The sequence below is a fragment of the Mytilus galloprovincialis genome, chromosome 14 (genome assembly GCF_965363235.1).
Source record: "Mytilus galloprovincialis chromosome 14, xbMytGall1.hap1.1, whole genome shotgun sequence".
Classification (NCBI taxonomy): domain Eukaryota; kingdom Metazoa; phylum Mollusca; class Bivalvia; order Mytilida; family Mytilidae; genus Mytilus; species Mytilus galloprovincialis.
In genome coordinates this window covers 52,070,803-52,094,431 of record NC_134851.1, presented here as the reverse complement: position 1 = coordinate 52,094,431, position 23,629 = coordinate 52,070,803, and the positions used below count along the sequence as shown (strand labels likewise).

The following is a 23,629-nucleotide window of genomic DNA, read 5'->3' as shown; positions in this document are numbered from 1 at the left end:
TTATTTGATAATAGCTTTGTTTTCAGGTGTATTTGATAATAGCTTTGTTTTCAGGTGTTTTTGTTTTCTCTCGATGTGAACACATACAATATTTTTTTAAGATTTAATTTGGTTGAATATATAGCGAAACTTCTGAACAGAAATTGAAAATTTGTGAAAAAATGAAAATGATCCACACAAAATATATAACCAAATCAACAAATAAACCTGTGACGATTCTACTTCTGTTGGTACCAAGTTGCTTAAAATCAAACCAAAAATTACCCTATATATTTTTTTGAAAAAAAATTAGTTTTATATACAATAGATAGCGAAAAATCTCATGTAACGAATACTTATGGCCACACTCTGTATATCAGTACAATTTAGCGATGTTACAATGTTTTCATTAAAAAGTGTTTTTTTTTTTATGTAATAAGGACATATCTTACCAATTTCATTTTTGAGGGGAAAAGGAGTATAAATTACAACAGTCACAAAAAACATAACTTTTTTTTGGTTTGAAATGTCCTTCTGAGGGGATTCCCTGTTTTTCACACCTAAAAACACCCTAAATTCCGCATATTGGACTTTCATCCTTTTTTATGGTTAAATTAACTATTTATCATACATATCATAATATATGATCAATAAGTATTTTTATTTTTTGTTTTTATAGTAAATTCTATTCTGTCGGCACTTTTTGAAATTGGCCCTTCTGTGAAAAAAAATCACGGCAAATTGGCCCTACCTCTTTAACAATACTTTTAGATATTTGGATGATATATATCGGCTCTCAATAAATACGACTTCAGTATGTATCCTAAAGAAATTTATCCTGTTGAACTTACATTAAATAGAGTTAATACTAACAATGACCACTGCCCTTTCCTTGATCTTGATATCTATATCATTAACGGGAAGCTTAATACAAAAATTTATGATAAAAGAGATGATTTTTCATTTCCTATCGTTAATTATCCATTTTTAGATGGTGCCGTTCACTTGTCACCATCTTATGGTGTTTATATATCTCAACTTGTACGATTCGCTCGTGTATGTAACAACGTATTACATTTTAGCGAGAGAAATTTATGTATTACTGAAAAATTACTATACCAGGGTTTTCGATATCACAAACTAGTCAAAACATTCACTAAATTTATCATCGGTATAAGGGAGCTACCATTTGATTTTTATGGGGGGGCTAGGATGAAATTTGAAAAAAATAGGCAGGACAGGAATTTCGAGTTAAAAAAAAGGCAGGATGAGACACTTGCAAAAAAAAAAAGTCAGGATGACAATTTAGGTAAAAAAAGGCAGGATAAACTAAAAAAAAAAAAAGGCAGGACCGAATAGAGTGAAAAATAAAAAGGCAGGACAGAGATTACAACTAAAAAAAAATGCAGGACAAAATTTTTCATCCTAGCCCCCCCATAAAAATCAAATGGTAGCTCCCTAAGGAAATCATTCGAAAATATAACTTGACAGGCAGACATCTTATACGTTCAGGTATTTCACATTCAATCTTTTATTGTAATATTCTTTACAACGCACAAAAATGTCAGTATTCACCTCAAAATCTAACAAAACCTTTAAACAGACTTATTAAAAAAGGATATAGTTACGATTCTGTTGTCAGGTAATTGAAGATTGCATATTTTTGCTGTAATATTATTGATTCACTTATAGGGTCTTCGCATCGGAATTAAAAACATTTATTCTAAAACCAGTTGTTGGCATGACACGAGTTATGTTCTTCTAATATATTTCATGATGGTATAATACTAAACTACTAACAGGAGGAATTGTGCCTGATATTCATATGATAAAGACATTATCTTTCAATCAGTTTAATTGAGGTCTGGAGCTGGCATGTCAGTAACTGCTGGTAGTCTGTTGTCATTAATGTATTATTGTCATTTTGTTTCATTTTAGATATACAAATATGGCCATTTTTATAAATTGCCTGTTACAAAACTTTGAATTTTTCGAAAAACTAAGGATTTTCATATCCCAGGAATAGATTACTTTTTCTAGCCATATTTGGCACAACTTTTTGGAATTTTGGATTCTCAATGCTCTTCAACTTTGTACTTGTTGGCTTTATAACTTTTTTTATTTTAGCGTCACTGATGAGTCCTGTGTAAACGAAACGCGCGTCTGGCGTATAAAATTATAATCCTGCATGTATACCTTTGATAACTATACCTACAATACGTGTTCATGCTACTATATAGCTTGTGCTTTGTTACGGCAATAGATAAAGCTAGAGATGAAAGGCATCGCTTGACTATAGAAAGCTATATACATGTATGTATGTTACCTAAATGGCCGAGATGTCGTGATAGTTTAAAACAGTGGAAGCAAAGCTGCTGTTGATGTCATAACATCTTGATATATCAACGTCTTTCAATTAATCAAAAGATGTTAAAGCTGTAAGCAACAAGATGCATTATTAGCATGATGGTCTTACGTGCTAACGTATTTTCTTGAAATAATTATTGATTTGACAGCAATCTAATTAAGCTTTCAGCATAAAATGTAGAGGATCGCGAGATATCACATGACATCTTGTATTACACTCACATCACATAAAACTTTGTAAAAAATGTCTAAATATGCAACAAACATATTTCAATGTGCCCCCATTTAGTCTACAAATATCTCAAAACATTGAAATAATTCAAACAGCTTAATTGCAATGTGTTAAGCTGTAGAATGCCAATCGTTGGCCACACGGTAAACAACATCTCTCACTGTAACATTGAGCGTCAATCAAAACACCGATTACTCATAGAACCAATGGCCCAGACCTATTCCTCCACATCCATGGTTTAATAATGGAGTTTCTATAGTGTGCAATGTAACTAGATAAGGGGCTTTAAAATGCAATTGTTTAGAAACATCCAACTATCTATGATAAGTTATTTAGTTAAAAAAGAATTGTATCAAACCAAATTTCCCATTTTAGTTATTGATTACCGAACATGCATTATGTAAATACTTGATATCAATCTTTATCTAACCTCCTTTACATTCGCTCTTACCCCATATAGAATTTACTGACCCCATATATACCGCATTAGGTCACTAGCACACTATGTAACTAATAGTATGTATACTAGTATACTTCTGGAAAATATCTGATTTCAAATTTGAATCCCGTTGACATATAAAAATAGCTTATTGCTTTGGGGGTAAGCAATGCATGTGTGAGTGCTGTTATATACATGGTGTGTTTCTAAGCTGCATTAGTAGATATATATATATAAATGTTCTGAACTTGAAGGCATTGCATTTGTATTTGCGTTACTGGGGATATGGTCAACAGACATCTGTGTGTTACTATACTTGTATGCGTTTAAAACAACTGACGTAAGCAATGAGATGACGGAATATTAGGGCAAAGACCATTCGTAAAGTGAGGAGCATATGGTTCTTTGTTTGTATCAACTAGTACACTTCAGTAAATATAATTGTTTTAGGTCTGGTGTTAAAACTTGATGTACTAATTATAGACTTTTCCCGTTCATCCTGCTATCACTTTAAGTTTATTTTTTATTTTATTTTTTTTTTTTTAACTTTTTTTCATTTCCAACACTCTCCACTCAAAGAAAGCTGCGTAAATATAAATCTGCGGTCATTTTGTATACCACCTGTCTACTTTGAACAGCATTTCGCGTGCCATAAATGTCAGATTAAGTCTTTAATGAAAATAAATGAGATGTGATGTACTAACAGTATTATTCTTATTGTACTATAATCAATCAAATTGATACATACACCCATTAACTTATACAACGTGCTTAAACTTTATAATTTATCATCTTCTTGGCAAAAGTACGAATCCGCCATTCAAAATTTCAAATAATTACTTATTTTGCACGGTATAGTTGTTAAAGGCTTTGACAAAATCCAGACAATTTCTGTTACCGTTCCAGAATCTTAAAATTACATTAAAATCACATGGTTACCCAGAACAACTGGTATTGCATAAAATGACAAAATTTAAAATTATTTAGGTTAATTTGCTAGCTTTCTTGAGTCGGTAATCTTTTTTTTAATCAGAGGAATACTTCCTGGAATTTCCATTAAAACAAACAAATCGGTAGTGTTATCCCTAAGAAAAATTTCAATTCAATTCAGTTCAAATATTTCTTGCCATAAACTTCAACTATTATTTTTTTCATTAGTCAAGTCTTTAAAAGAAAAGAAACATTGTAAAACACAGTTTTAGGAACAAATAATTAAAAGCGCTTCCGCTATCTTTGAGGCATGCATGGACCGTTCTTGATGTTATCCCTACAGATATTACAATAATTTATGTATGCTGTCCCTTGTGTCCATTTCCGAAGTCACCATTGGCTTGTTATTTAGTGTTTGTTGTTGGTTGCTGTCTGTCATAGTTGTTTGTCGTTAACTCTTTCATTGTGTCTTTTGTCACTTATCAGGCCGTTCGTTTTCATTTTTTCAACTTTTCCTAACTTATTTATATATTTTGCTGAATGGATTTTGGTCATTGTTGAAGGCCGTACGGCGACGGGTGGTTGCTTCATTTTCACTCTGGTGAGAAGATATCGCATCAGCAATTAAACCAAGCCTCCTAACTTTTATATTAAAAGTTTGGAAATTTAATTAACCGAAGTATAGATGTCCCAAGGGTAGGGAAATGAGATACAGATCGCAGACACTCCCGTGATATTCAAATACTTGATGTCGATATGTAAAGAGCGCATTTGTTTCTAACCTAAACGATGTAAACGATTACGCGCGTAGTCGCTTAATCCATTTGTTTCTTACATTTTTTTGTCAACGTTGACATCGTTCACGTAAACGATGTACGCGCAAAATAGTCGCGTAGTCGTTGATCGTTTATCGTTGAGACGTGTAAACGATCAATTTGTTTCTGCATCTGTCGTTTAAATAATTACGAGCACGTGTTGTTTTCGCAAAGTCCTGGTTATTTATTTCCCGCACTTTTACCTGTTTGTTTACAGTTCGTGAGTGTAATCTATTTCTGTCTAACTACGTGGGGTCGATTAAGTTTATTAAACGACGCATTTGTTTCTAGCAGCTTAACGTTTACTAAACGATAGTCATCGTTGACAAAATTTCGGGTTAGAAACAAATGCACTCTGAGATAACAACTTTATCTTTCCTCTAATATTCAGTTTGCCAGAAGCTCATTTTTGACATGTCGATAAAAAATAGAGAAACTGAAGAATAAGAGTAGAACGCTGGTATCTGCTTGTTTGCAAGAGATATAGAGTTTACACTAAGATACACACGATAAACTCCTATGCGAATGTCTATGTTTATACATTTTCAACTTGAGTCTCAACTTGACCCGTGTCAGGCAAGGTTATGATGGTGTTTTTTACATACATTTATAATTGAACTCTAATGTTCTATTATTCCATATATTGTATTGTATTATTTTGTATTACATTGTATTTCATTGTATTGCATTGTATAGTATAAAATTATTGTTTCATTGTATTGCTTGACCCTCATGGGTGTAATTTTGCAATAAAGATATATTTAATTTTGTGATATTTTTAATAGGTAGCGCATCTAAAAAATTCAACCCCTTAAAGCATGCGAATAGACTACAGGAATTCATACTAGTTACGAGTTTTGCCAAATATTGATCATATCCAATTAATATTATAAAACAAAAATAAACTGGTGTTATTATGAATATAGTGGTTGTTTTATTAAAACATAAGTTATTTAAAGTATCCGGTGAACTATGGCTAGTTAAGTTAGGTATCAAGAAATATAACATGCCAAGTGAGCCACGAGGTGTATACTAGAGTTTTATCAAAATAGCGAATCACGATTCTTGGATTGATTTAACCTGTTAACAAATATTTCGATTATTACGATATCACAAACAGCTGATTATAGTAGTAAGATCATAGTAAGCTCTGTAAAAGATGAATGGACAGGCTTTTGATGACGTTATTTCCGGTGGCGCAGTTAAACAAACGCATGTTTATTTGTATCTACAGCGGGGAAGTCCAAGTAGGAATTAACATGAGTTTGGGAACTAACTTTTAATAACATATTTCCTGAAATGGCTTTGGATATAAATTTATTATTATATATATGTATTCTTTTTGGAATTTGTTTTTCCCATGGATATGGATTAATATCAAATCCTGAACACGGTAGGTGTTTCGTTTTATTTTTGTTATTTTTACCTTATCCAGGTATACTTTAAAACAGTTTTAGAAGACGTCCCATTTTGTGGCTGTAATAAAATGTTTATATATTTATCAGATTTTATAATTGAATCAAGTGTTATTCTTCATAGTTTTCAGTCTGGTTATGTTATTTATTCCATTCAGGTACATTAAATAATATTTAGGTTAACTTTACAGGTAAGGTTTCGGGTCATTGAAAAAGTTATTCAAACGACATAATAGGTTCCGTAGTCGTTTATATTCTTAGAAGAAATCTTATTTGTTGTTTTCGTTCTGCTGATAATAACTTATACAAATCTTCATATGAAAATCATTTTTTTTTTATAATATTAAACACATTTATATAAAGTTGAATAGTTTAGTATTACAGATACGGAGAAGATTATACAACAATCCCAAAAATTCATGCAGTGAATATGTCAAATGAAAATACCTTTACATTTACACCTTCACAATAAAATTATCTTCATTACATAACAGTTTTAATAAACACGTTAAAACCTAAAAGTTCCACTTGTAAATAGAGTGGTGTAAAAGTTATCAGTCTGCATTCTTGGGGAGTGAATGTATTTTTGTGAATGAAGTGATTGCCAATACCATCCTTTATGTGTATTTGAATATTTTTATCTTGTATTAATGAGTATGCAATTACAGGGTAATTAAGCAGGAGTCTGTTGGCAATGATTTTGTTTGTATTGTCAATATTATCACTGATAGCAATCAAAACATGTGTTTTGACCCCTGTTCACTCGTCACTTCATGCTTAATGAAAACGGGATTTATGTTTTTTTTAGGAAAAGAAAAGTAACTAATTGAAACAGATTTACCAATATAAACATTTCCTAATTTCACTTTCAGTGAAGAAATATTTTGTGGTGTATGATTTATCAGACTTCAACCTGATTAAATATTTGTAATCAGCATGTAACTACCAATGATACACAATGTTATTACTTTTCAATACAATGTTGAAAAATCAAATTTAATTTCCCAATTGAATTTGATGTCAGTTTTGAAAGTGATGTCATAGCTCTTTAACTAGAATTACAATGACATTGGTGTCATCAATTTCTGAAAATGCTATTTTAATTAAAGAAACAAATCACTTTTCTGAACATTTTATTACACTTAATCATACACCATGGAACCATTTTATTTCCAGACCAATGAAAGAAAAAAAGAAAATAATTGATTTATACTAGGTAGACCATTTGATGAACATAATATTTAAGTTCAGAGTTTTATGTGGATTCCAAGTTACCAACGATTTTAATTATTTAAATAGAAACATATAGGTTAACACTTGTTATTGTTTTTACATGTTAAAAATGATCCTACACCTAGGACTAATATGGTTAGTGTAATAGTCCCAGGCCTACAATTACAAAATTTATAGAAGAAGCATTTAAATTGGTAACTTGTTAACTTGTGTGTGATATTCCACAAGATGAACTTTAAGTTATTCTCAAATGTACAATTAACTAAGAGTCTTGAATGTGCCAAAAGGATTAAATATTTACAACAACATTTAATCATTTAATCAATATTTGTCTTCTTTTATATACTTCAATTCCTAGGGAAAATATTCAAAGATTTCAAGAAAAAATACATGTATTTGAAGGTCGATTTCATTTTGAAAAATGGAGATTTTGTTTAAAAATATTACAAGCAAGATTGAAGAATAAAAGGAATATTACATCTTATTTCAAAAGTGTTTGATTAAAAGATCTTGACAAATTATTTAAAAAAGTAGTTCACAGCAATTACATGTATATTATAAAGGCTTGAATATTAAAGAGATTAACTTAGAACTTTATTAGAAAATTGTTGCTGAAATAGACTTGTGGTGTTGTTTAATGTCTTTTGTTGAAAGACAACTTGTGAATTTTTTAGGCTGAGTAGCCATTGTATTATAATAACTTTATTTGCAAATCAACTATATAGGTCAAGCAAAAGCAGAAGATAACAACAACCAAGAATTACAAGAATGGAAAAAAACATTGTATTAAATGATAATAAATGTCAATTAAATATCAATCTAATTAAAATGTAGAATTCTGATTTCGTTATACTACCAAAATATAGAACTTTGATTTCATTATACTACCAATGGGTTGTAGTATTATAACATCTGCGCTCTATATTATAATTAGATTGATTACTGTAAATTCAGAAACTATTGCGATGTTTTTATTATTGCAAGAAATGTGACAGGATTATAATCACAACAATTCGAACTCACATTTTGAAATTTTTTATATGAATTTAACAGGATTTTATCAATATCGCAGAAATTAAAAAACACATTTAAGTCTAAATGCATCATCCCTATAACAAATGCATGCAATGAATTTCTGAATTTAAAATGTCTATATACTTATTTAATATTAACATGACTTGTTAAGAACTGTTTTCATGTGTTGTATTATGTTTTTTATGTATATGTACTTGCTGTATGCATTTTAACCTGTCATTTTTGCAACAACTATATAATTTTGTAATTAATATATATAGGGAAAAAACACATTAAAAGTGGTAAACTTATGGTTTGAACTTGAAAGATCAATAAAAAACATAAGTTACTTAGATAATTAATTAAATAATTAATACTTACTTCTTTAATCAGGTGCCCTCTGAATCAAAGTTACTACACCTTCAGATACCAAAGTGACTACAACTGTCAGTTAATTATACAGGGAAACATGATCTATATCTAACTACTGTCAATATTTATAACATCACTTTCAACACTACTTAGTCTATCATAACATATTTATATTCTTCTGTTGTTACATTACAACAGGGATAACAATACTCTTATATTCATGACAATTTTTCTTTTATGGATATCACCTAAATATACAGATCTTGTAAGAGAACATTGGAAAACATCAACATGTCTTTATTCTGTCTTCAAAGTTTATAAGGGAAGTTATCGGGGTACCTTCATGACGTATAACGGTAAAAATTCTTGCCAAATGACGTTAACGGTAATTTTTAGTGCATGACGATTAATTGTACACTTTCTTTTAGACGATAAAAAAATCTGAACTTGACGAATCACACTATTTTTTTCCAAAAAATAACAGTAATGATAATTATTTGAGACATCTGACCAATCACAATGAGGATAAATTTTAACCAATTTGACTCTAACGGTAGCAGAAAATGACTGTTTGACACCTGATGGTAAAGGGCATTACCACCCTTATTTATACCATTTTTGTTGCTGAAACACAAACAATACCAACAAATATGTTGTCTAAAAGTAATTTTCATAGAAACAATGAATGGCTTTATTGACATTATTATTTTATTGATACATGTACATTACATTTGATGAATTTGGAAATTGTTTTTAAAAGATACTTACTACTCTTATCTTATGAAATTAGTGTGGGTCCTAGGGCTAATTCTTGAAAGGTATATAAGAGAGCAATACTGTTTGAGATTCAAAGTAGGATCATTTCATTCACTTCCTGGTTAAAACTTGGAATTTTATCTATTTTAAATCCACCATAAACATTTCAGAATCACATAAAATTTAATAGAAGTTGAAAGTTTCAATATTAGTACAAATTTAAGCACCATTATGTAATTTTCATTTTCGATACAATATTCCATTTAAGACAGTAGATTTTTAAAATGTGTACTGGACTGGAATCCTGTAACCCTCTCACTTAGGATCCAATTCCACATCTGTTATTGAAAAGATTTTTTTTACCAGGTTCAATGCACATCGATCGAACCTCCCCTTGTTGTCAGTAGTATATTTACTATACATGCATTTTATAAATTATTAAAGTACAACATAAAAAGTATTAGATAATAAAATAAGAATAATAATATTTATAGTGTCAATTACCAAGTAAGGAACCTTGATGGACAGCATGATACAAATCAAAACAGTATGAAATTTATTAACAATTTTTTGTTTTAAAATCCAAACATTAAATTATACATATTATTATTAAATAATTAAACATTGTCTCCAGCCAGTGTAAGACTTGAGTAACGTGTTTAACCTTATTTCCTTGATGTACGCAATAGAAATCTCTCTGATAGCATCACTGCTTCTGTGATTACTCTCAAGGATTTTATAAAGAGTCTGTATTTTCCATCAAAGGCTCTATCTGTCTATTTTTTTTGTTTGCTGACGTCAGTCTTTATCATGGAATATCACTACTTTTATCATTTAATACTTTTTACCAATTTAATAGATAATCACCAAAACAACAAAAGCATCTTTCATACTGAAATTTTGATTCTAGGAACTGACATAACATTAACCTGTAGGCTGCAATATTAACACAGACATAGAAATATCAAAATTCTTCATTTGACATCATTTTTGTGACAGAGTATTTGTGAAATAATAATGCTATTCAATCATTTACATGTATACAGTGAAACTCATTGTTAGGGGAACAACATTGTCAGAAAATAGGCACTTCACTATTTGGTCCAGGCTTCAACTATAATGGTTCACTCAGAAAGATAATGATGGTTCTTATATTTTGGTACAATGTGTAACTTTTATGGTGTTACAACCTTTGATGGTAACTTCCCTTCATATTGCTTTGAATATTTATTTATACACATGTACACCTATCAAATGAAAATATTTAAATTTGAGGTTATGACTTTATGTTAAGGTGTGTGAGTGTGTGAAGTAGCTTTAATTGATCTTTAAATCAAGATTTATGCCCAGACTGCTGGAAATACAATATAACTATCAATTGTTATTTATGATTGAAATAAGAAGTCATGATTTTATGGTTTTCTCAGTGTAAGTAAGTAATTTTAATTGGTTTGAAATCCAAAATTACAGGATTGATACCAAGACAATTTAAATCTTGCTTCATTAGTCATATTTAAAAAGGATGGAACTATTTCTCAAATTTTGGAAAACAATTGGTCTCTAATTATATTTAGTTTTGTACATTTTAAAGTGAAATGAAATTCATCTTCTACTTCTAATAGGCACAAAGGACAAATTCTTTCTTCTACAGGGGTTTTAGTGTGACACCCTTGTTCAATTCTAAGAACACTTTTACTAATGTGAATTTTGGCAAAATGCCCTATTACTTTTCTGTCTATATTTAACAATAAATAGGTTTCCAATTTATAATTTTCTTTAATCTGTCTATATGTTCTCAGCTTATTACCGTGTACTGATTTATTATCACTAAATATATTTTCTTTCCAATAATTAAGATATCTGTCATTAAGTTTGAAATGGTTGAAGTTAAGAAAGGACAATACTTGGGTCAGTAGGGTTCTAAAGACAATAGGTCCATTTCGTTATAAATTGTAATTGTACTATATTTTTTTTGTAAAATTAGTGCCTCAGGCTAATATTTAGAATGAATGATTTATAACAATGTTTTTTTTTAATTTGACCACTTTGAAATAAACAGAGGATCAGCACTGCACCACATCCGTTATGTACCTAATCATGGACTTGTACATGATGACACTCACACATAGCAAACTGAGCTTCATTTTGACAAATATTCTGGCTGTTAAGTTTGAAATGTTACCATCACACCCTCATATTGATCCAAGTATTGTCCTTTCATAAGTTTCAGCAGCAGTTGTTTGACTTCACAATTACAAACAGTCAAATTTTTTTTTCATGTTTTCTAGCTTTACTGTTCTTGATATTCTTTAGAACCGTACTCATCCTTTACAAAATTCCAGATAAAATCCTGAGGGGGCTGAGTGTCAAATAATCTCCATTGAAATGAGACTTCAAAAGAATGATACTGTACAATAATTTTCTTTCCATCAGGTTGATCCTATGATTGTTCAACCCCAGAGCTATGATATTCACTGAGGCCAATGGTCAAGGCTGAATGTCATAATTTTTGAGTTAATAAAGCATTGTATCAACTGGCCAATGTGAATATCATATCTCTGGGGTTTATAAATCATTGAATCAACAAGTTTTATTCATATAATAAAACTAAATACCAAATATCTTTGACTTAACATAGCTATATTAGTTCTTATGAGTTATCTCACTAACTGGCATAAGATGATAACTTGAGAATAAGACATTAGGATTTCAGAAATGAATTTTGAAAGGTGTATGTATCTATAGGTAACATTAGGTGGGGTAGTATATATATATAAGTAGGTTTTTGTGTATGGGTTGCATGTAGTTTGCTTCTTTCTGGATTTCCTCCAAATACTACATACTGCCAAACACATTAAAATAATTTCCCTAGACATAATAGTTAAACCTGACAGGTTTATCTTTATTTCAATTGTTATTAAAAAGTAATATTGTAAGTTAAAAGTCTTAAGTTTGGGACTGAATTGGCAGCAAGTTTCTCAATGTTTTGATCCAATTTAGATCTTATCTACGGAGGTTCAATCAATGTTGAATCCAATGAAGTTGTCTTCATGTGTTATTAGAACTTGTCTATCACAGTTATTTTAGGGCAGTGTAGATTTTTTGTTTTTGTTATTTTTATCTATGCAATTGACATAGAAGAGATACAGTGAAAGAGGCTATGATAAAAGTTCTTAAAATGATAAGAAGATATATTATAAAACAAAAACTATGTTTATCTAAGGGTTTGCAGAAAAGTATTTTTCAATTGATGCAAAAAAATCATCAGTTTTAAGTCTGTGACAGTGTCCGAAGTGCGACAGTGTCCGAAGTGCGAAGTTCAAAAATATTTCTTTAACTTACAAACTATTGACAAATGTAGTCTATTATTGGATACTGTAAAAATTTGGTTTACTTTTTGAGTACATACATTTTTGCATTTTTTAAAAGTCAAAATATATAATTGCATGAAAAATATCATGTTTTTAAGGCAATATTCACAGATAGAAAAAGCTACCTAGCCAATAAATTTTACCTGCAACGATTTAATGTAACCTTGGAATACACAATTATATTTTTGTAAAAAATAAGTTCCTAAGAAAAATAAAAATTGTGACTTGAAAAAATCATATCCATAATCCTAGTAAAATAGGAGACACAATTATTTTAATGATTTTTTTTTCTAAATCTCATTGGAGCCTCTTGTTTTCTGACCAGTGTATTTGATCTTTATTGAAAAAATAATTGTGATTTTATCAAAGTTATATGGGGAATACCAGTAGGACTAGAAACCAGAGGCACCTGTTACAGATATGATCCTCCCTAAGAGAGATAAAACTGGTAGAATTCACACCTTATCTATGTTTGAAGTCTTGGAGTTTCTGATGAAGTTGTCTGATTAAAATCTTAATCGTTAAGGAGGAAAGTTACAACATCATCACAGCTGTGTAGATACGTCTGCTGAAACATTTTATTTGTCTTCATTTTACATGACTTTTATTGAAGCCAATTAATGGATAAAGTCACTCAATAACCATTTCAGGTTAAAAACTAATCAGATTTAAACATTCTCCAATATGAAAAATAATATTATTTTACTTGTTATAGATGATTATAGAATGATGTATATCCAATCAATTAACTCAAATTATTTTGCACTTTGATTTTTTATTTATTTGGGGGGGGGGGGGCAGGGGACGGGGTCATAATTTTTCTCTGTGACAATATATGGACTTAATGATGGTTTATCACTTGAATTGAAGGAGATGATCATTTTAATTTAGAGACAGTTACCCATGGACATTAGGGGTGTGGAAATATTTGTTGTGAGCACTTGTACCTGGGCAAGTAAAACTGTAAATTTTACTTGTCTGGAAAAAAAGTTACTTGCCCTGATGGTCCAAATAAATATTGTAGTATTTTATTGTTAGCTAATATATGATTTTGCATCCCAAACAAATCAGTGAAATCAATTGGTTTAATGTGTAAAAATTTAGGAATGTTGGAAATGGGTTTATAACATCAATGGGACATTGCTTCCGTATTTTTTTTTTACATATACCTTGACCATCTCCGTTTGCGTTTCATGCTTTCGACTTGACTCGATCGTCATTATTTTTGTCTTGCTTGCCCGATGATTTATTTTAAAAGTATTCATCAATCTGAATCTCGATTCAAAATCGTAAGAAATGACACTTCCTGTGAATAGTGGATAAAACATAATCGATGATCCCAGGTCAGGACAAAGCAAATGCGTGACTCGGTTTTGCATACTTATTTTTACTGATTTTGGTAATCGATCTCTTTCCGGAGTTATGTTATTTATCGTCATGAACATTGATGTTTATACATGTTATACTTATGTTTTTACTCGCTGATTATTGGTTTCTTTTACATAAATTAAACATCTTTAAACGTTTTGAAATTAATCCTATATTTTTGCTGAATTTGAACTTTGTCTTGTATATTATTTTACTTGTCTACGGGCAACCAAGACAATCATAATTACTTGTCCGGCTGTTAAAATGTATGAGTCGGGCGAGTCGGGCATAGCAGTTCCACACCCCTGATGGACATATATATTCATAAACAGTCAGACATAATAAAATACTATGACCTTCCTCACTAGAACAGTCTCATAGTGTATTATCCATGGTTAAACTTGTTTTGTGAGTATGAACTCCTCTTTCTCTTTTGCCTGTTTTTAACTTTATAAGATTTGACCACCTCTCCTATTACATAGTCACCAAAGTTAACCTCATTAGGAAACCCTTGTTTTGGGATATCTTTATCAGTCAGGGATATTTATGATGAGTGAAGGCACATTTCCTGGGAGTTTAAGAGCAAATAAACGGATGACAACACTGTATTGAATGTCTCTCCCCAGCAGTTTTCATTTAACTTGTTTAATAGTAAATAGTATGCATTAGTGACCTCAATTGTATGAAGAAAATTTTTCATCAATAAAATGTCTTTTATGAAGTGAATTATGATAGCAGGATATTACAGGATCAGTTTTATATCACAGTTATAATTTTTGTAATCAATAAATCAAGCCAACTATGATGACATAATATTTTACTTGATTTTTTCCATTAAGTGGTTGAGAAACTAAAAATTGAGATTATCCAGAGAATTTGGGCCAGGCTACTTAATGAATAAAAGTAATCAATTCAGACTTCTTGTGATGTCTTGTAGAAAATTTGGGTGTATGGTTTGCAACAGAAGTTTTTAGACAATAAATGACTACCTACATTGACCTTATAAGTCAGGAAGTTAAATTCAATGAGCATTATTTTTTATTACAGTGCTTATCCAGTGACCTTTGGGGTATCACAATAGCAATGGCCAAAACAGTTTACCAAATTGCAGTTAGATTTCTTCTCCAACTAACTGATCAACTGGTAAAATGTTTTAGCAGATTGCTAAGTGAAATGTTGTTAGTATGAAGTGAGTGCTGTGAAATCAAAAGTAATACTTACCATCCAGATCCAGTTAGTTGATATCTTTGTCATTTGTTTCAAACACAAAAATGACTTACTATAATATGAGTCACTGAATAAGAAGGTCTAATTTTGACATGGAAACTTCTATCATAAATAGATTTTATAAATAAATAGTTCAAACCATTGTTTTGTAGATGTATATTTTATAGCTTTGTCTTCTAAGACAAAGTTATTGTGTAATTATGATTCGTATAATATTTTCTATACAAATTACTGATCTGCTGGCATTAAAGGGAAATAATTTTTATTGAGTTGTTGTACACTAAAAAATTAATCAATGATACCTGGCTTCTGATTTTGCCTACAATTTTTTTCAAAATTTTAATCATCTTAAAAATAAATTTCATTGTTTCTTTTCAAAACAGAGGATAAAAGTTTAATAATCATAAAAGTAATGTTACAAACAAATTAAATGAGGAAAGTTGATATAAATTTGTCAGACAAAAATTGTGACAACATTTTGCTGATTTTCAGTAATGTAAATTATTTCCCTTTAATGGTAGCAGATAAGTAATTGCTTTAGAAAAAAAAATCCAAATTACAATAATGCACAAACTTGTTGTTGGAAAACAGAGCTATTAATTATAGACTTACAAAACAATGTTTTCAACTATTTATTTATAAAATCTATTTATGATAAAAGTTTCCATGTCAAAATTAGACCTTCTTATTCAGTGACTCATATTATAGTAAGTCATTTTTGTGTTTGAAACAAATGACAAAGATATCAACTAACTGGATCTGGATGGTAAGTATTACTTTTGATTTTACAGCACTCACTTCATACTAACAACATTTCACTTGAGCAATCTGCTAAAATATTTTACCAGTTGATCAGTTAGTTGGAGAAGAAATCTAACTGCAATTTGGTAAACTGTTTTGGTCATTGCTATTGTGATACCCCAAAGGTCACTGGATAAGCACTGTAATTATATGCCACAATAATAGTATTTCATAAATATTTGCCAAACACAAGTATCTGTAATACTATAGGAACAAATTTACTCAAAGTTGAGATTTTACCCAGTGGAAATCTATCGGCAAACAATTATCTCCCTTGCATTTAAGAAGGTCTGGATGTTATTAACAGAGTAGTGACTGTGAAAATGGTCTATTAATTCTACAAAAAATTGGGACATCAAAATAAACAAAGAGAAAAATAGACCAAAACTGTAAATTAGAGAATAATGGGGTCTTTGGTTTGTAATTATATAAATAAATGGTAAATCTTATATGGAAATGAATTGGTAAAATAGTGTTGTGGTGTGCTGCTTTTCATTGAAAATTAAATTACGTGCATTAGGATGGTTAAGCTATGGACTCAGTTTCCTGTGTTAAACCTAAGGTAGAAATAGACAAAACCAAAGTGAGATAAAGAAGTCTGGCTCTCCCAGTTTGAGACAGACAGTAAAACAGAACTGCCCATCACCTCTATAGATATAAATGTAACCAATATTGAACAGATAGGATAGGTCTAAGATTGAGTTCCCTGCTTTGAGATAAAAAGAAGTAAATCCTAATGTCTGTAGTTACCTTTTTGGTGATAAGAGCTTTACATCTCTTTTATGTTTTATTTATTGTAAATATAAATAAACTCTGAAACATCTAACAGACTTCCTAAGATACCTGTGGAGGAAATGCATTATTTCATTCCACAAGATTTAAAAACATCCGATTTTATTTCTCTAAAGTATAGAAGTATGAAAAGTTCTTCTTTTGATTTTTTCAATTTATAAAATAAAAGGTTCTAATTTAAGCCCTTGGCGATTTTCATGAATGTGAGACATATGGTATTAGAAGTGTTTATTTCACGGAAGTGTAGCAAGGTTCATGAAATTACCAAACTGCCAATCAAAAAGCAGGTTAAATACTGAGGAAAGAAAAAAAAATTGTCAACTCAAATTTGAAGATCTAATATTGCTGGGCTTAATTTAAGACGAATAATATACATGTATAACATTTAAAAGAGTAGGAAATGATCTTGTCACAATGGTTGTAACTTGACAGGTAAATAAGGTATAACAGGTCACATGAGGTGTTAAGTTAGCAACTAGTGGTCAGGATTATCATGTAAGACATGTCACAATGATAAATTGACAGTCAACATGAAAATTGGACATGAAAATTTTAGATATTGGACAGTCACCTTATTCCTTACATTAAGTTATTCCTCAGGTGTTTTAAAAAATGTTCATAAAGTTGGGTAGAAAAATCCTTGTTAGGAATAAATAAATGAAAAACCTAAAGCTGTCAGGTGCTCCAAGTCATGTTATGACCTTGATTTAAAGAAATGTGACCTTGAATTTGAATAGGATTCAAAGTCTACCTATGGCCAGTCATTTTATAACCAAAAATGTAATGAACATTGACTATGATCTTGGAATTGCCCACTTTTTTTGTCTATCTTGAAGATATTGATTTGATAATTGGTATATAGTTTTATCATGACAGTTCAAGTTTGAATTCAGGTCTGGTGTGATGAAATTGTGCAGAGTTATGGTTTTTGGACTTGAAAAATTCACTGAAATTAATCAGTTTTCTGCACTTTTTATGTCATGCTTGAATATATATTTATTTGATTTTTTTTGTGGTGTCACTTTTACTGTTCCACAGTTATGCCCCTTCACAAATGAATTTTTGCTTCTGTTCCCTTAAGTTTGCCACAGCCAAATATTATGAAATTTATACACAATACTTATAACTACAAAACTCATATGATTTACAAATTTGGGTGGCATCACTTTTACTGTTCTTTAGTTATGTCCCTTTAAAACTTTTATACGATATGCAAGCTTGGGCATCATTGACACATTATTTTATTTTCAATCTGCGGCCTACCTATTATTGGAGATGGTCAAACAACAAAACTAATGTAATAATATAAATCTTTAGAAAGAAATTGTAATGTTTCTACTGATTTGATTAATTATTATGTAAAAGTGATGATAAGGTGACCTAGTCCATAACTTTAATTGTTAAAAGTTAATGCACATGAAAAGGTCTTTTAGTGTAAGTTTTGTCATGTTTATTCTAAAATGATAAGTTACACTTAAAACCATATATATGTTAACCTCAAACTCTACCTCTACTGATATTAATAAAAGAAAGACTAGGTATGAACATGTTATAAAGTGATACGAAAATAAGGAGATGTGGTATGATTGCCAATGTCAAAGACAACTATATTTTAAATTGATGTATGTCTTAAAAGGTAAAAGCTATAATCTTAATTAGTAGAAGATTTGAGTACAAGCTGACATTGGAATTAATAAGAGGTTGCTTTCCCTGGTTGGTTAGATTACAGGAGATCAAGTTAAAATGGAAGTAAATGATTGTGAATTGAATAGACTGAAATGGGGTTTGGATATAAGTACATATCAATTACAAATAATTACCTATCACCAAAGAAATAAATGTAAAATTATTTTTCAGGGTCTTCTAACAATTGTAAAAATAATTTGTGACTAGTCAATATTAACCTTCTGTTGTAACTACAATTTAGTTTTGTGATCAATGATATTAACATGATCATAATTGGTCAATACATGACTTTACTGGAGCCAGATTTATAATTAAATACCATTTACAATTGTCTATTACACTGCCACCTGGAGGAACATTCAAACCTTACTTTTAATGGTAAAAATACCATGTAACTTTAACATCTTAAGTATTGACCTCTAATGATCAAAATATGAATGGATATTAAAACTTCAAAATTAGAAAACAATTCATTCATTTCATAGAATTTGTATTTCCTGATTCATGTCTTAGAACCAGAGAGAACCAGAGTGAAGTGATCAGGATCATCTTATCAAATGTTAATTCTTTCAAATACAAAGTAACAGATCATTTATTGAAATCAACCTAGCTGTATCAATAATATAAAAAACTGATCATGTCATCATGTTTTTCATCACATTTTATCAAGTTGTATTGAACATTATTATCATACTTGACTTTTTATACTATTATGCATGCAATGTATATGTTTGCATTTTGTTTGATTTCTCATGTCGAGGGCCTCAGGGAAGATTAGTTATATGGCTAACTGTGTAACCCTATTAAAATAAAGTATTGTTGTTGTTGTTGTTCTTATGTTTTAAATTGTGAATTCTAATGCAACAACGTTGGTAACGTTCATTTTGATTGGATAACGTCACTTTCTTACATGGCATCAATTGACAATTGATGCTATGGGACGTACGCGCAAGCGCAGACCGCATATGACAAATTTTAAATACATGTTTTTACGTTGTTTCCTGTCAGTTTCATTAGAATGGAGATAACAATATTGTATTTAAAGCTCCGACGGCATCAATTTGGGATTTGATGGTCGCAAATACCCGTTTACTGTCTCCGCTAACGCGTCGCCAGTAAACTTAATTTGCGACCATCAAATCCCCAATTGATGCCGTCGGAGCTTAAAATACAATACAGTTATCTCCTAATTTGAATTCTATAGCAATTTTTTTTTTTTTCGAAGAATACGTCATACAAAAGTTAATAAAAAAGTAATACATGTAGTTGGAACATTCTAAAAAGCTGTGTCAATATCTTATGCATGTACATAGAAAAAGATAAATTAATAAGTATGATTTTGCCATGAACAATCATAAATATTTAAATCAGGTTTATTTCTGCTTAAATTCATGAAATTTGAAGAACTTTCAAAATCCTTTTTACCTCACCTGTACCTGCATGCCGCTTGATTTGGGTCAGATTTATATAATTACGCCAACAATTTTAAATTTATATTGTGTCTCAGTGAAATTAATTTCCTTATTGCATACTAATGGTTATTGTTGATAAACTGGGACAAATAAAAGTTATATAATGATGTATTCATTTGAAGAAACACATCATAATGTAACAATCTAAAGAGACAATACTGCTCTCATTTAAACACATTAGAAGATAATTGTGTTCATTACTTTCACTTCTGAATCATTTATAAATTTCTTAATAAACTGATGTTTTCAGTGTTTACTGTATATTTAGAATAAAGCAAAAATTAAAAGGATTATCAATCATTTATACATAGAACTAACTTACCATTATTCAGGTGGACTTTTGGTTATGTCCTGGCTTTGAGGGTTTATGTAACTAACTCTGTGTACGTTCTGACCAACCATTTAAGACTTGAAAAATTGGAACTTGCTGCTTTTCTGCTTATTTATGTGGCATTTGTGAGTTAAAGCAAAAACTGATTCTCAAAGCAATGATAAAAAGGAAAAAAAATATAGTTTGCATTTCATTAACAATGGTGCATCGACTTTTGATATCATTTGGCATTATGGCTAGTATTCTTGTAAGACACTGGACGTTTAGGATGCAATGTTGATCTCAATCATGATTATTTAAAGAGTGTTTATTTTCAAGACTATTTGCTTTAATTTATTATCCCACTTCTCTTCGCTCAGTCCCCACAAACTCGGATTTACTCCTTCAACTTTACAACCAACACTACTGCCAAAACTGAAATATAACATGGCCAATAGCAATTAAATACACCAAAAAATGTTTGATACTTAAATTTTTGGAAAATGAATAGTTACCAGTAGAACTTGCTCAGCTGTATTTATAGTTCCTGTGGAGCTAAATAGCCAGATGACTGATCTAGCTTTATGTAATAAATTGTTTTTTATTTTACTTTAAAGCATATAAACTTCTTTATTATTTATTTGGTATATTTTGTATTTAAGTCATTTGCCTTAAAATGGTGTTTTGTAAGCTTTTAATGAAGTTGTATATATTATATAATTTGACAGCACATTTACACAGTCTGTTAACCCAGGCTATAATGCCTTGCACTGCAGGGGACTACTTGTTCCACTTGACATGAGTAAGATGGGTAAAGTGGCTCAAGTGATATATGATGGAATAAATTTGTGGTAAATATCAGGTTCATTTCAATAAAATTAAGTGTAAATTGTAAAGAAATCTAAATGATTGTGGAGTATAGGATCGTGTGTCTTAAATAACACACCTGAGCTTTACAGGTAAATGCTTGTATGTCAAGGTGTATTTCTCAGGTAAATAACACTGATTATATCAATATTGATATAACAGAAATTTATATCAAGTGAAATGCAGTGAAATAAGTAACTTGATTCATTTATTTAAATAATATGTTTGGAAGAATTTTAAATAGATTAAATTACAAAAGATGGAAACTGCATTTAAAAAGACTCTCTCAATCTTGATTCTTTATAACTCAACTTAATAACATGTCTTGTCTGTTTTGCCCTTTGATGTCTCGACCCTAATAAACAACAACATTAACAACAAGGGGATGACAGCCTGTCTCTTGTTCCTCTTTAACTTGGGGGGGGGGGGGGGGAGGGGGGATGACAGGTCTCTTTCTCCTCTATCTCAGTTGGGGGGGATGACAGGTCTCTTTCTCCTCTTTAACTCGGGGGGGGGGGGATGACAGGTCTCTTTCTCCTCTTTAGCTCACTCATTCCACTAAGATCCTTGGTGCAGCATAAACTGCAAGTAATTGGTTTATTAAAATTCAAATATCTGTCCTTTTGATCCATATCACTATTAAGTTAAACAATAACTCCACGTCTGTATTTTTATAATGTAAATTTCAACTCTAATAGCAGAACTTAATTAATTAATTTCGACTAGACTTAGTTTTGAGTTATAAGATTGATATTTCAATATATCTTGAGTTTATAGATCACAGTGTATTCCAATATAAAGGAGTTGCATATATATATACCAGTACATGCTTTTTTTTGTTTTTGCCTGACTTGAAGAGTGGGCTTAGGTCTAACTACTCTATCACAACCTGTCATTACTGAGGTTGTGAGTTTGAATCCAGAATGTGACAGGTGCGTTTGACTTCAACCTTAATTGACTAGGATTGTCAGTTTTCACCATCACCATTTGACCATCAAGAAACAGCACAGTTAAGTGCTGAAAGTGGCATTTAAGCACCAGTCAATCAACCATACACAATGTATGGTATTTTTTGAAAGCTTTAGTCCATAATACTTTAAAAATATATATTTTAACTATATACATGATGATATAATTGTTAATAAAATAGCTATGATATGAAAAAATAGACTGTTAATATGTGTACCTATTTATTGTTTTATCATGAGCAGTTTTGAAAAAAATATTTGTTGAAAAAACACTTGACATATTATGATTTATAAGTTTGTCTGTTTGAAAAAAAACATTTGGTTTATTATTACATGTGCATTCAATCCATGTGGTGAATCTATTAACTTTTTAGTTATCAGGAATTGAGGAAGGTTTATATACTAATTTAAAATACTTAAATCTATTCTTTACCGTCACCTACAGAATGCCTGCTAGAAAAAAGTATCAGTTCAAGTAATCTTTAAGACTTTCTCATCTACCTAGGAAAAGATTGATTGTAATTCAATTAGAAAGTTATACCTTGATTCAAATGAATTATTTATAATGACCCGTTCAATGACATAGGAAGTTGAATTTTTTTTATTTAGATATTGTTTTCAATTTCGAAATAAATGCTAACAAGTACAGGCGAAAAAGCGATTTAAAGTACATTTCTATTAGAAATTTAAAAAGCAAGTTCTTTTCAAAATCTTATCAGATTTCAGCTGTGAATCATGTAACTTAAACCACAAATTAATTCCTTCCAATCCTTAAATGAAGCATACCTGATAAAATACAATTTAAAAATACCAGTTAAATGTTTTACTGGAGTGTACAGACAGAAAGATATTGTACAACTGTTAAAATTATAGAAAAATTTTAAATAAATATTTGTTTTAGTAACTTTTTGTGTGTTGTTCTGTATTGCATTGTATTGTATGTTCTTTTCTTTTTATACTTTTGTTTTACTTTCAAATGCTTTATCATTTACTTTATTTGTATACAACTTTTTTTCCAAAATTAGAAATCCTGGATGCTTCTTACTTTGTATATATGATAAAGTTTCAATCTGTCCATTATGTCATTGGCTAATTAATCATTGTTCAGCCACTGCAGTCAAAAATATATTTTTCTTAAAGTGAATTTATGACATATTATGATTAATAGTATATTGGAATACAAAATCCTGACAAAGACTGCATGTTCTTCAAACT

General features: G+C 30.2%; 1 protein-coding gene and 1 long non-coding RNA gene across 3 annotated transcripts in view; one reads left to right on the top strand and one right to left on the bottom strand.

Moving 5' to 3' along the window:
- LOC143059803 (uncharacterized) overlaps nt 1-8,877 on the bottom strand; it is a 31,752-nt gene extending 22,875 nt beyond the window's left edge. Inside the window, exon 1 of the long non-coding RNA XR_012973614.1 lies at nt 8,806-8,877. This is a non-coding gene — a long non-coding RNA (uncharacterized LOC143059803). The remainder of the gene's footprint in view (nt 1-8,805) is intronic.
- LOC143059801 (epidermal growth factor receptor-like) overlaps nt 5,948-23,629 on the top strand; it is a 95,936-nt gene continuing 78,254 nt past the window's right edge. The window contains exon 1 of one of the 2 annotated variants that reach the window (XM_076233361.1): nt 5,948-6,155. In XM_076233361.1, the coding sequence (XP_076089476.1) occupies nt 6,062-6,155 (94 nt within the window). In that variant the 5' untranslated portion in view covers nt 5,948-6,061. The remainder of the gene's footprint in view (nt 6,156-23,629) is intronic. The other variant, XM_076233363.1, reaches the window with a different exon arrangement.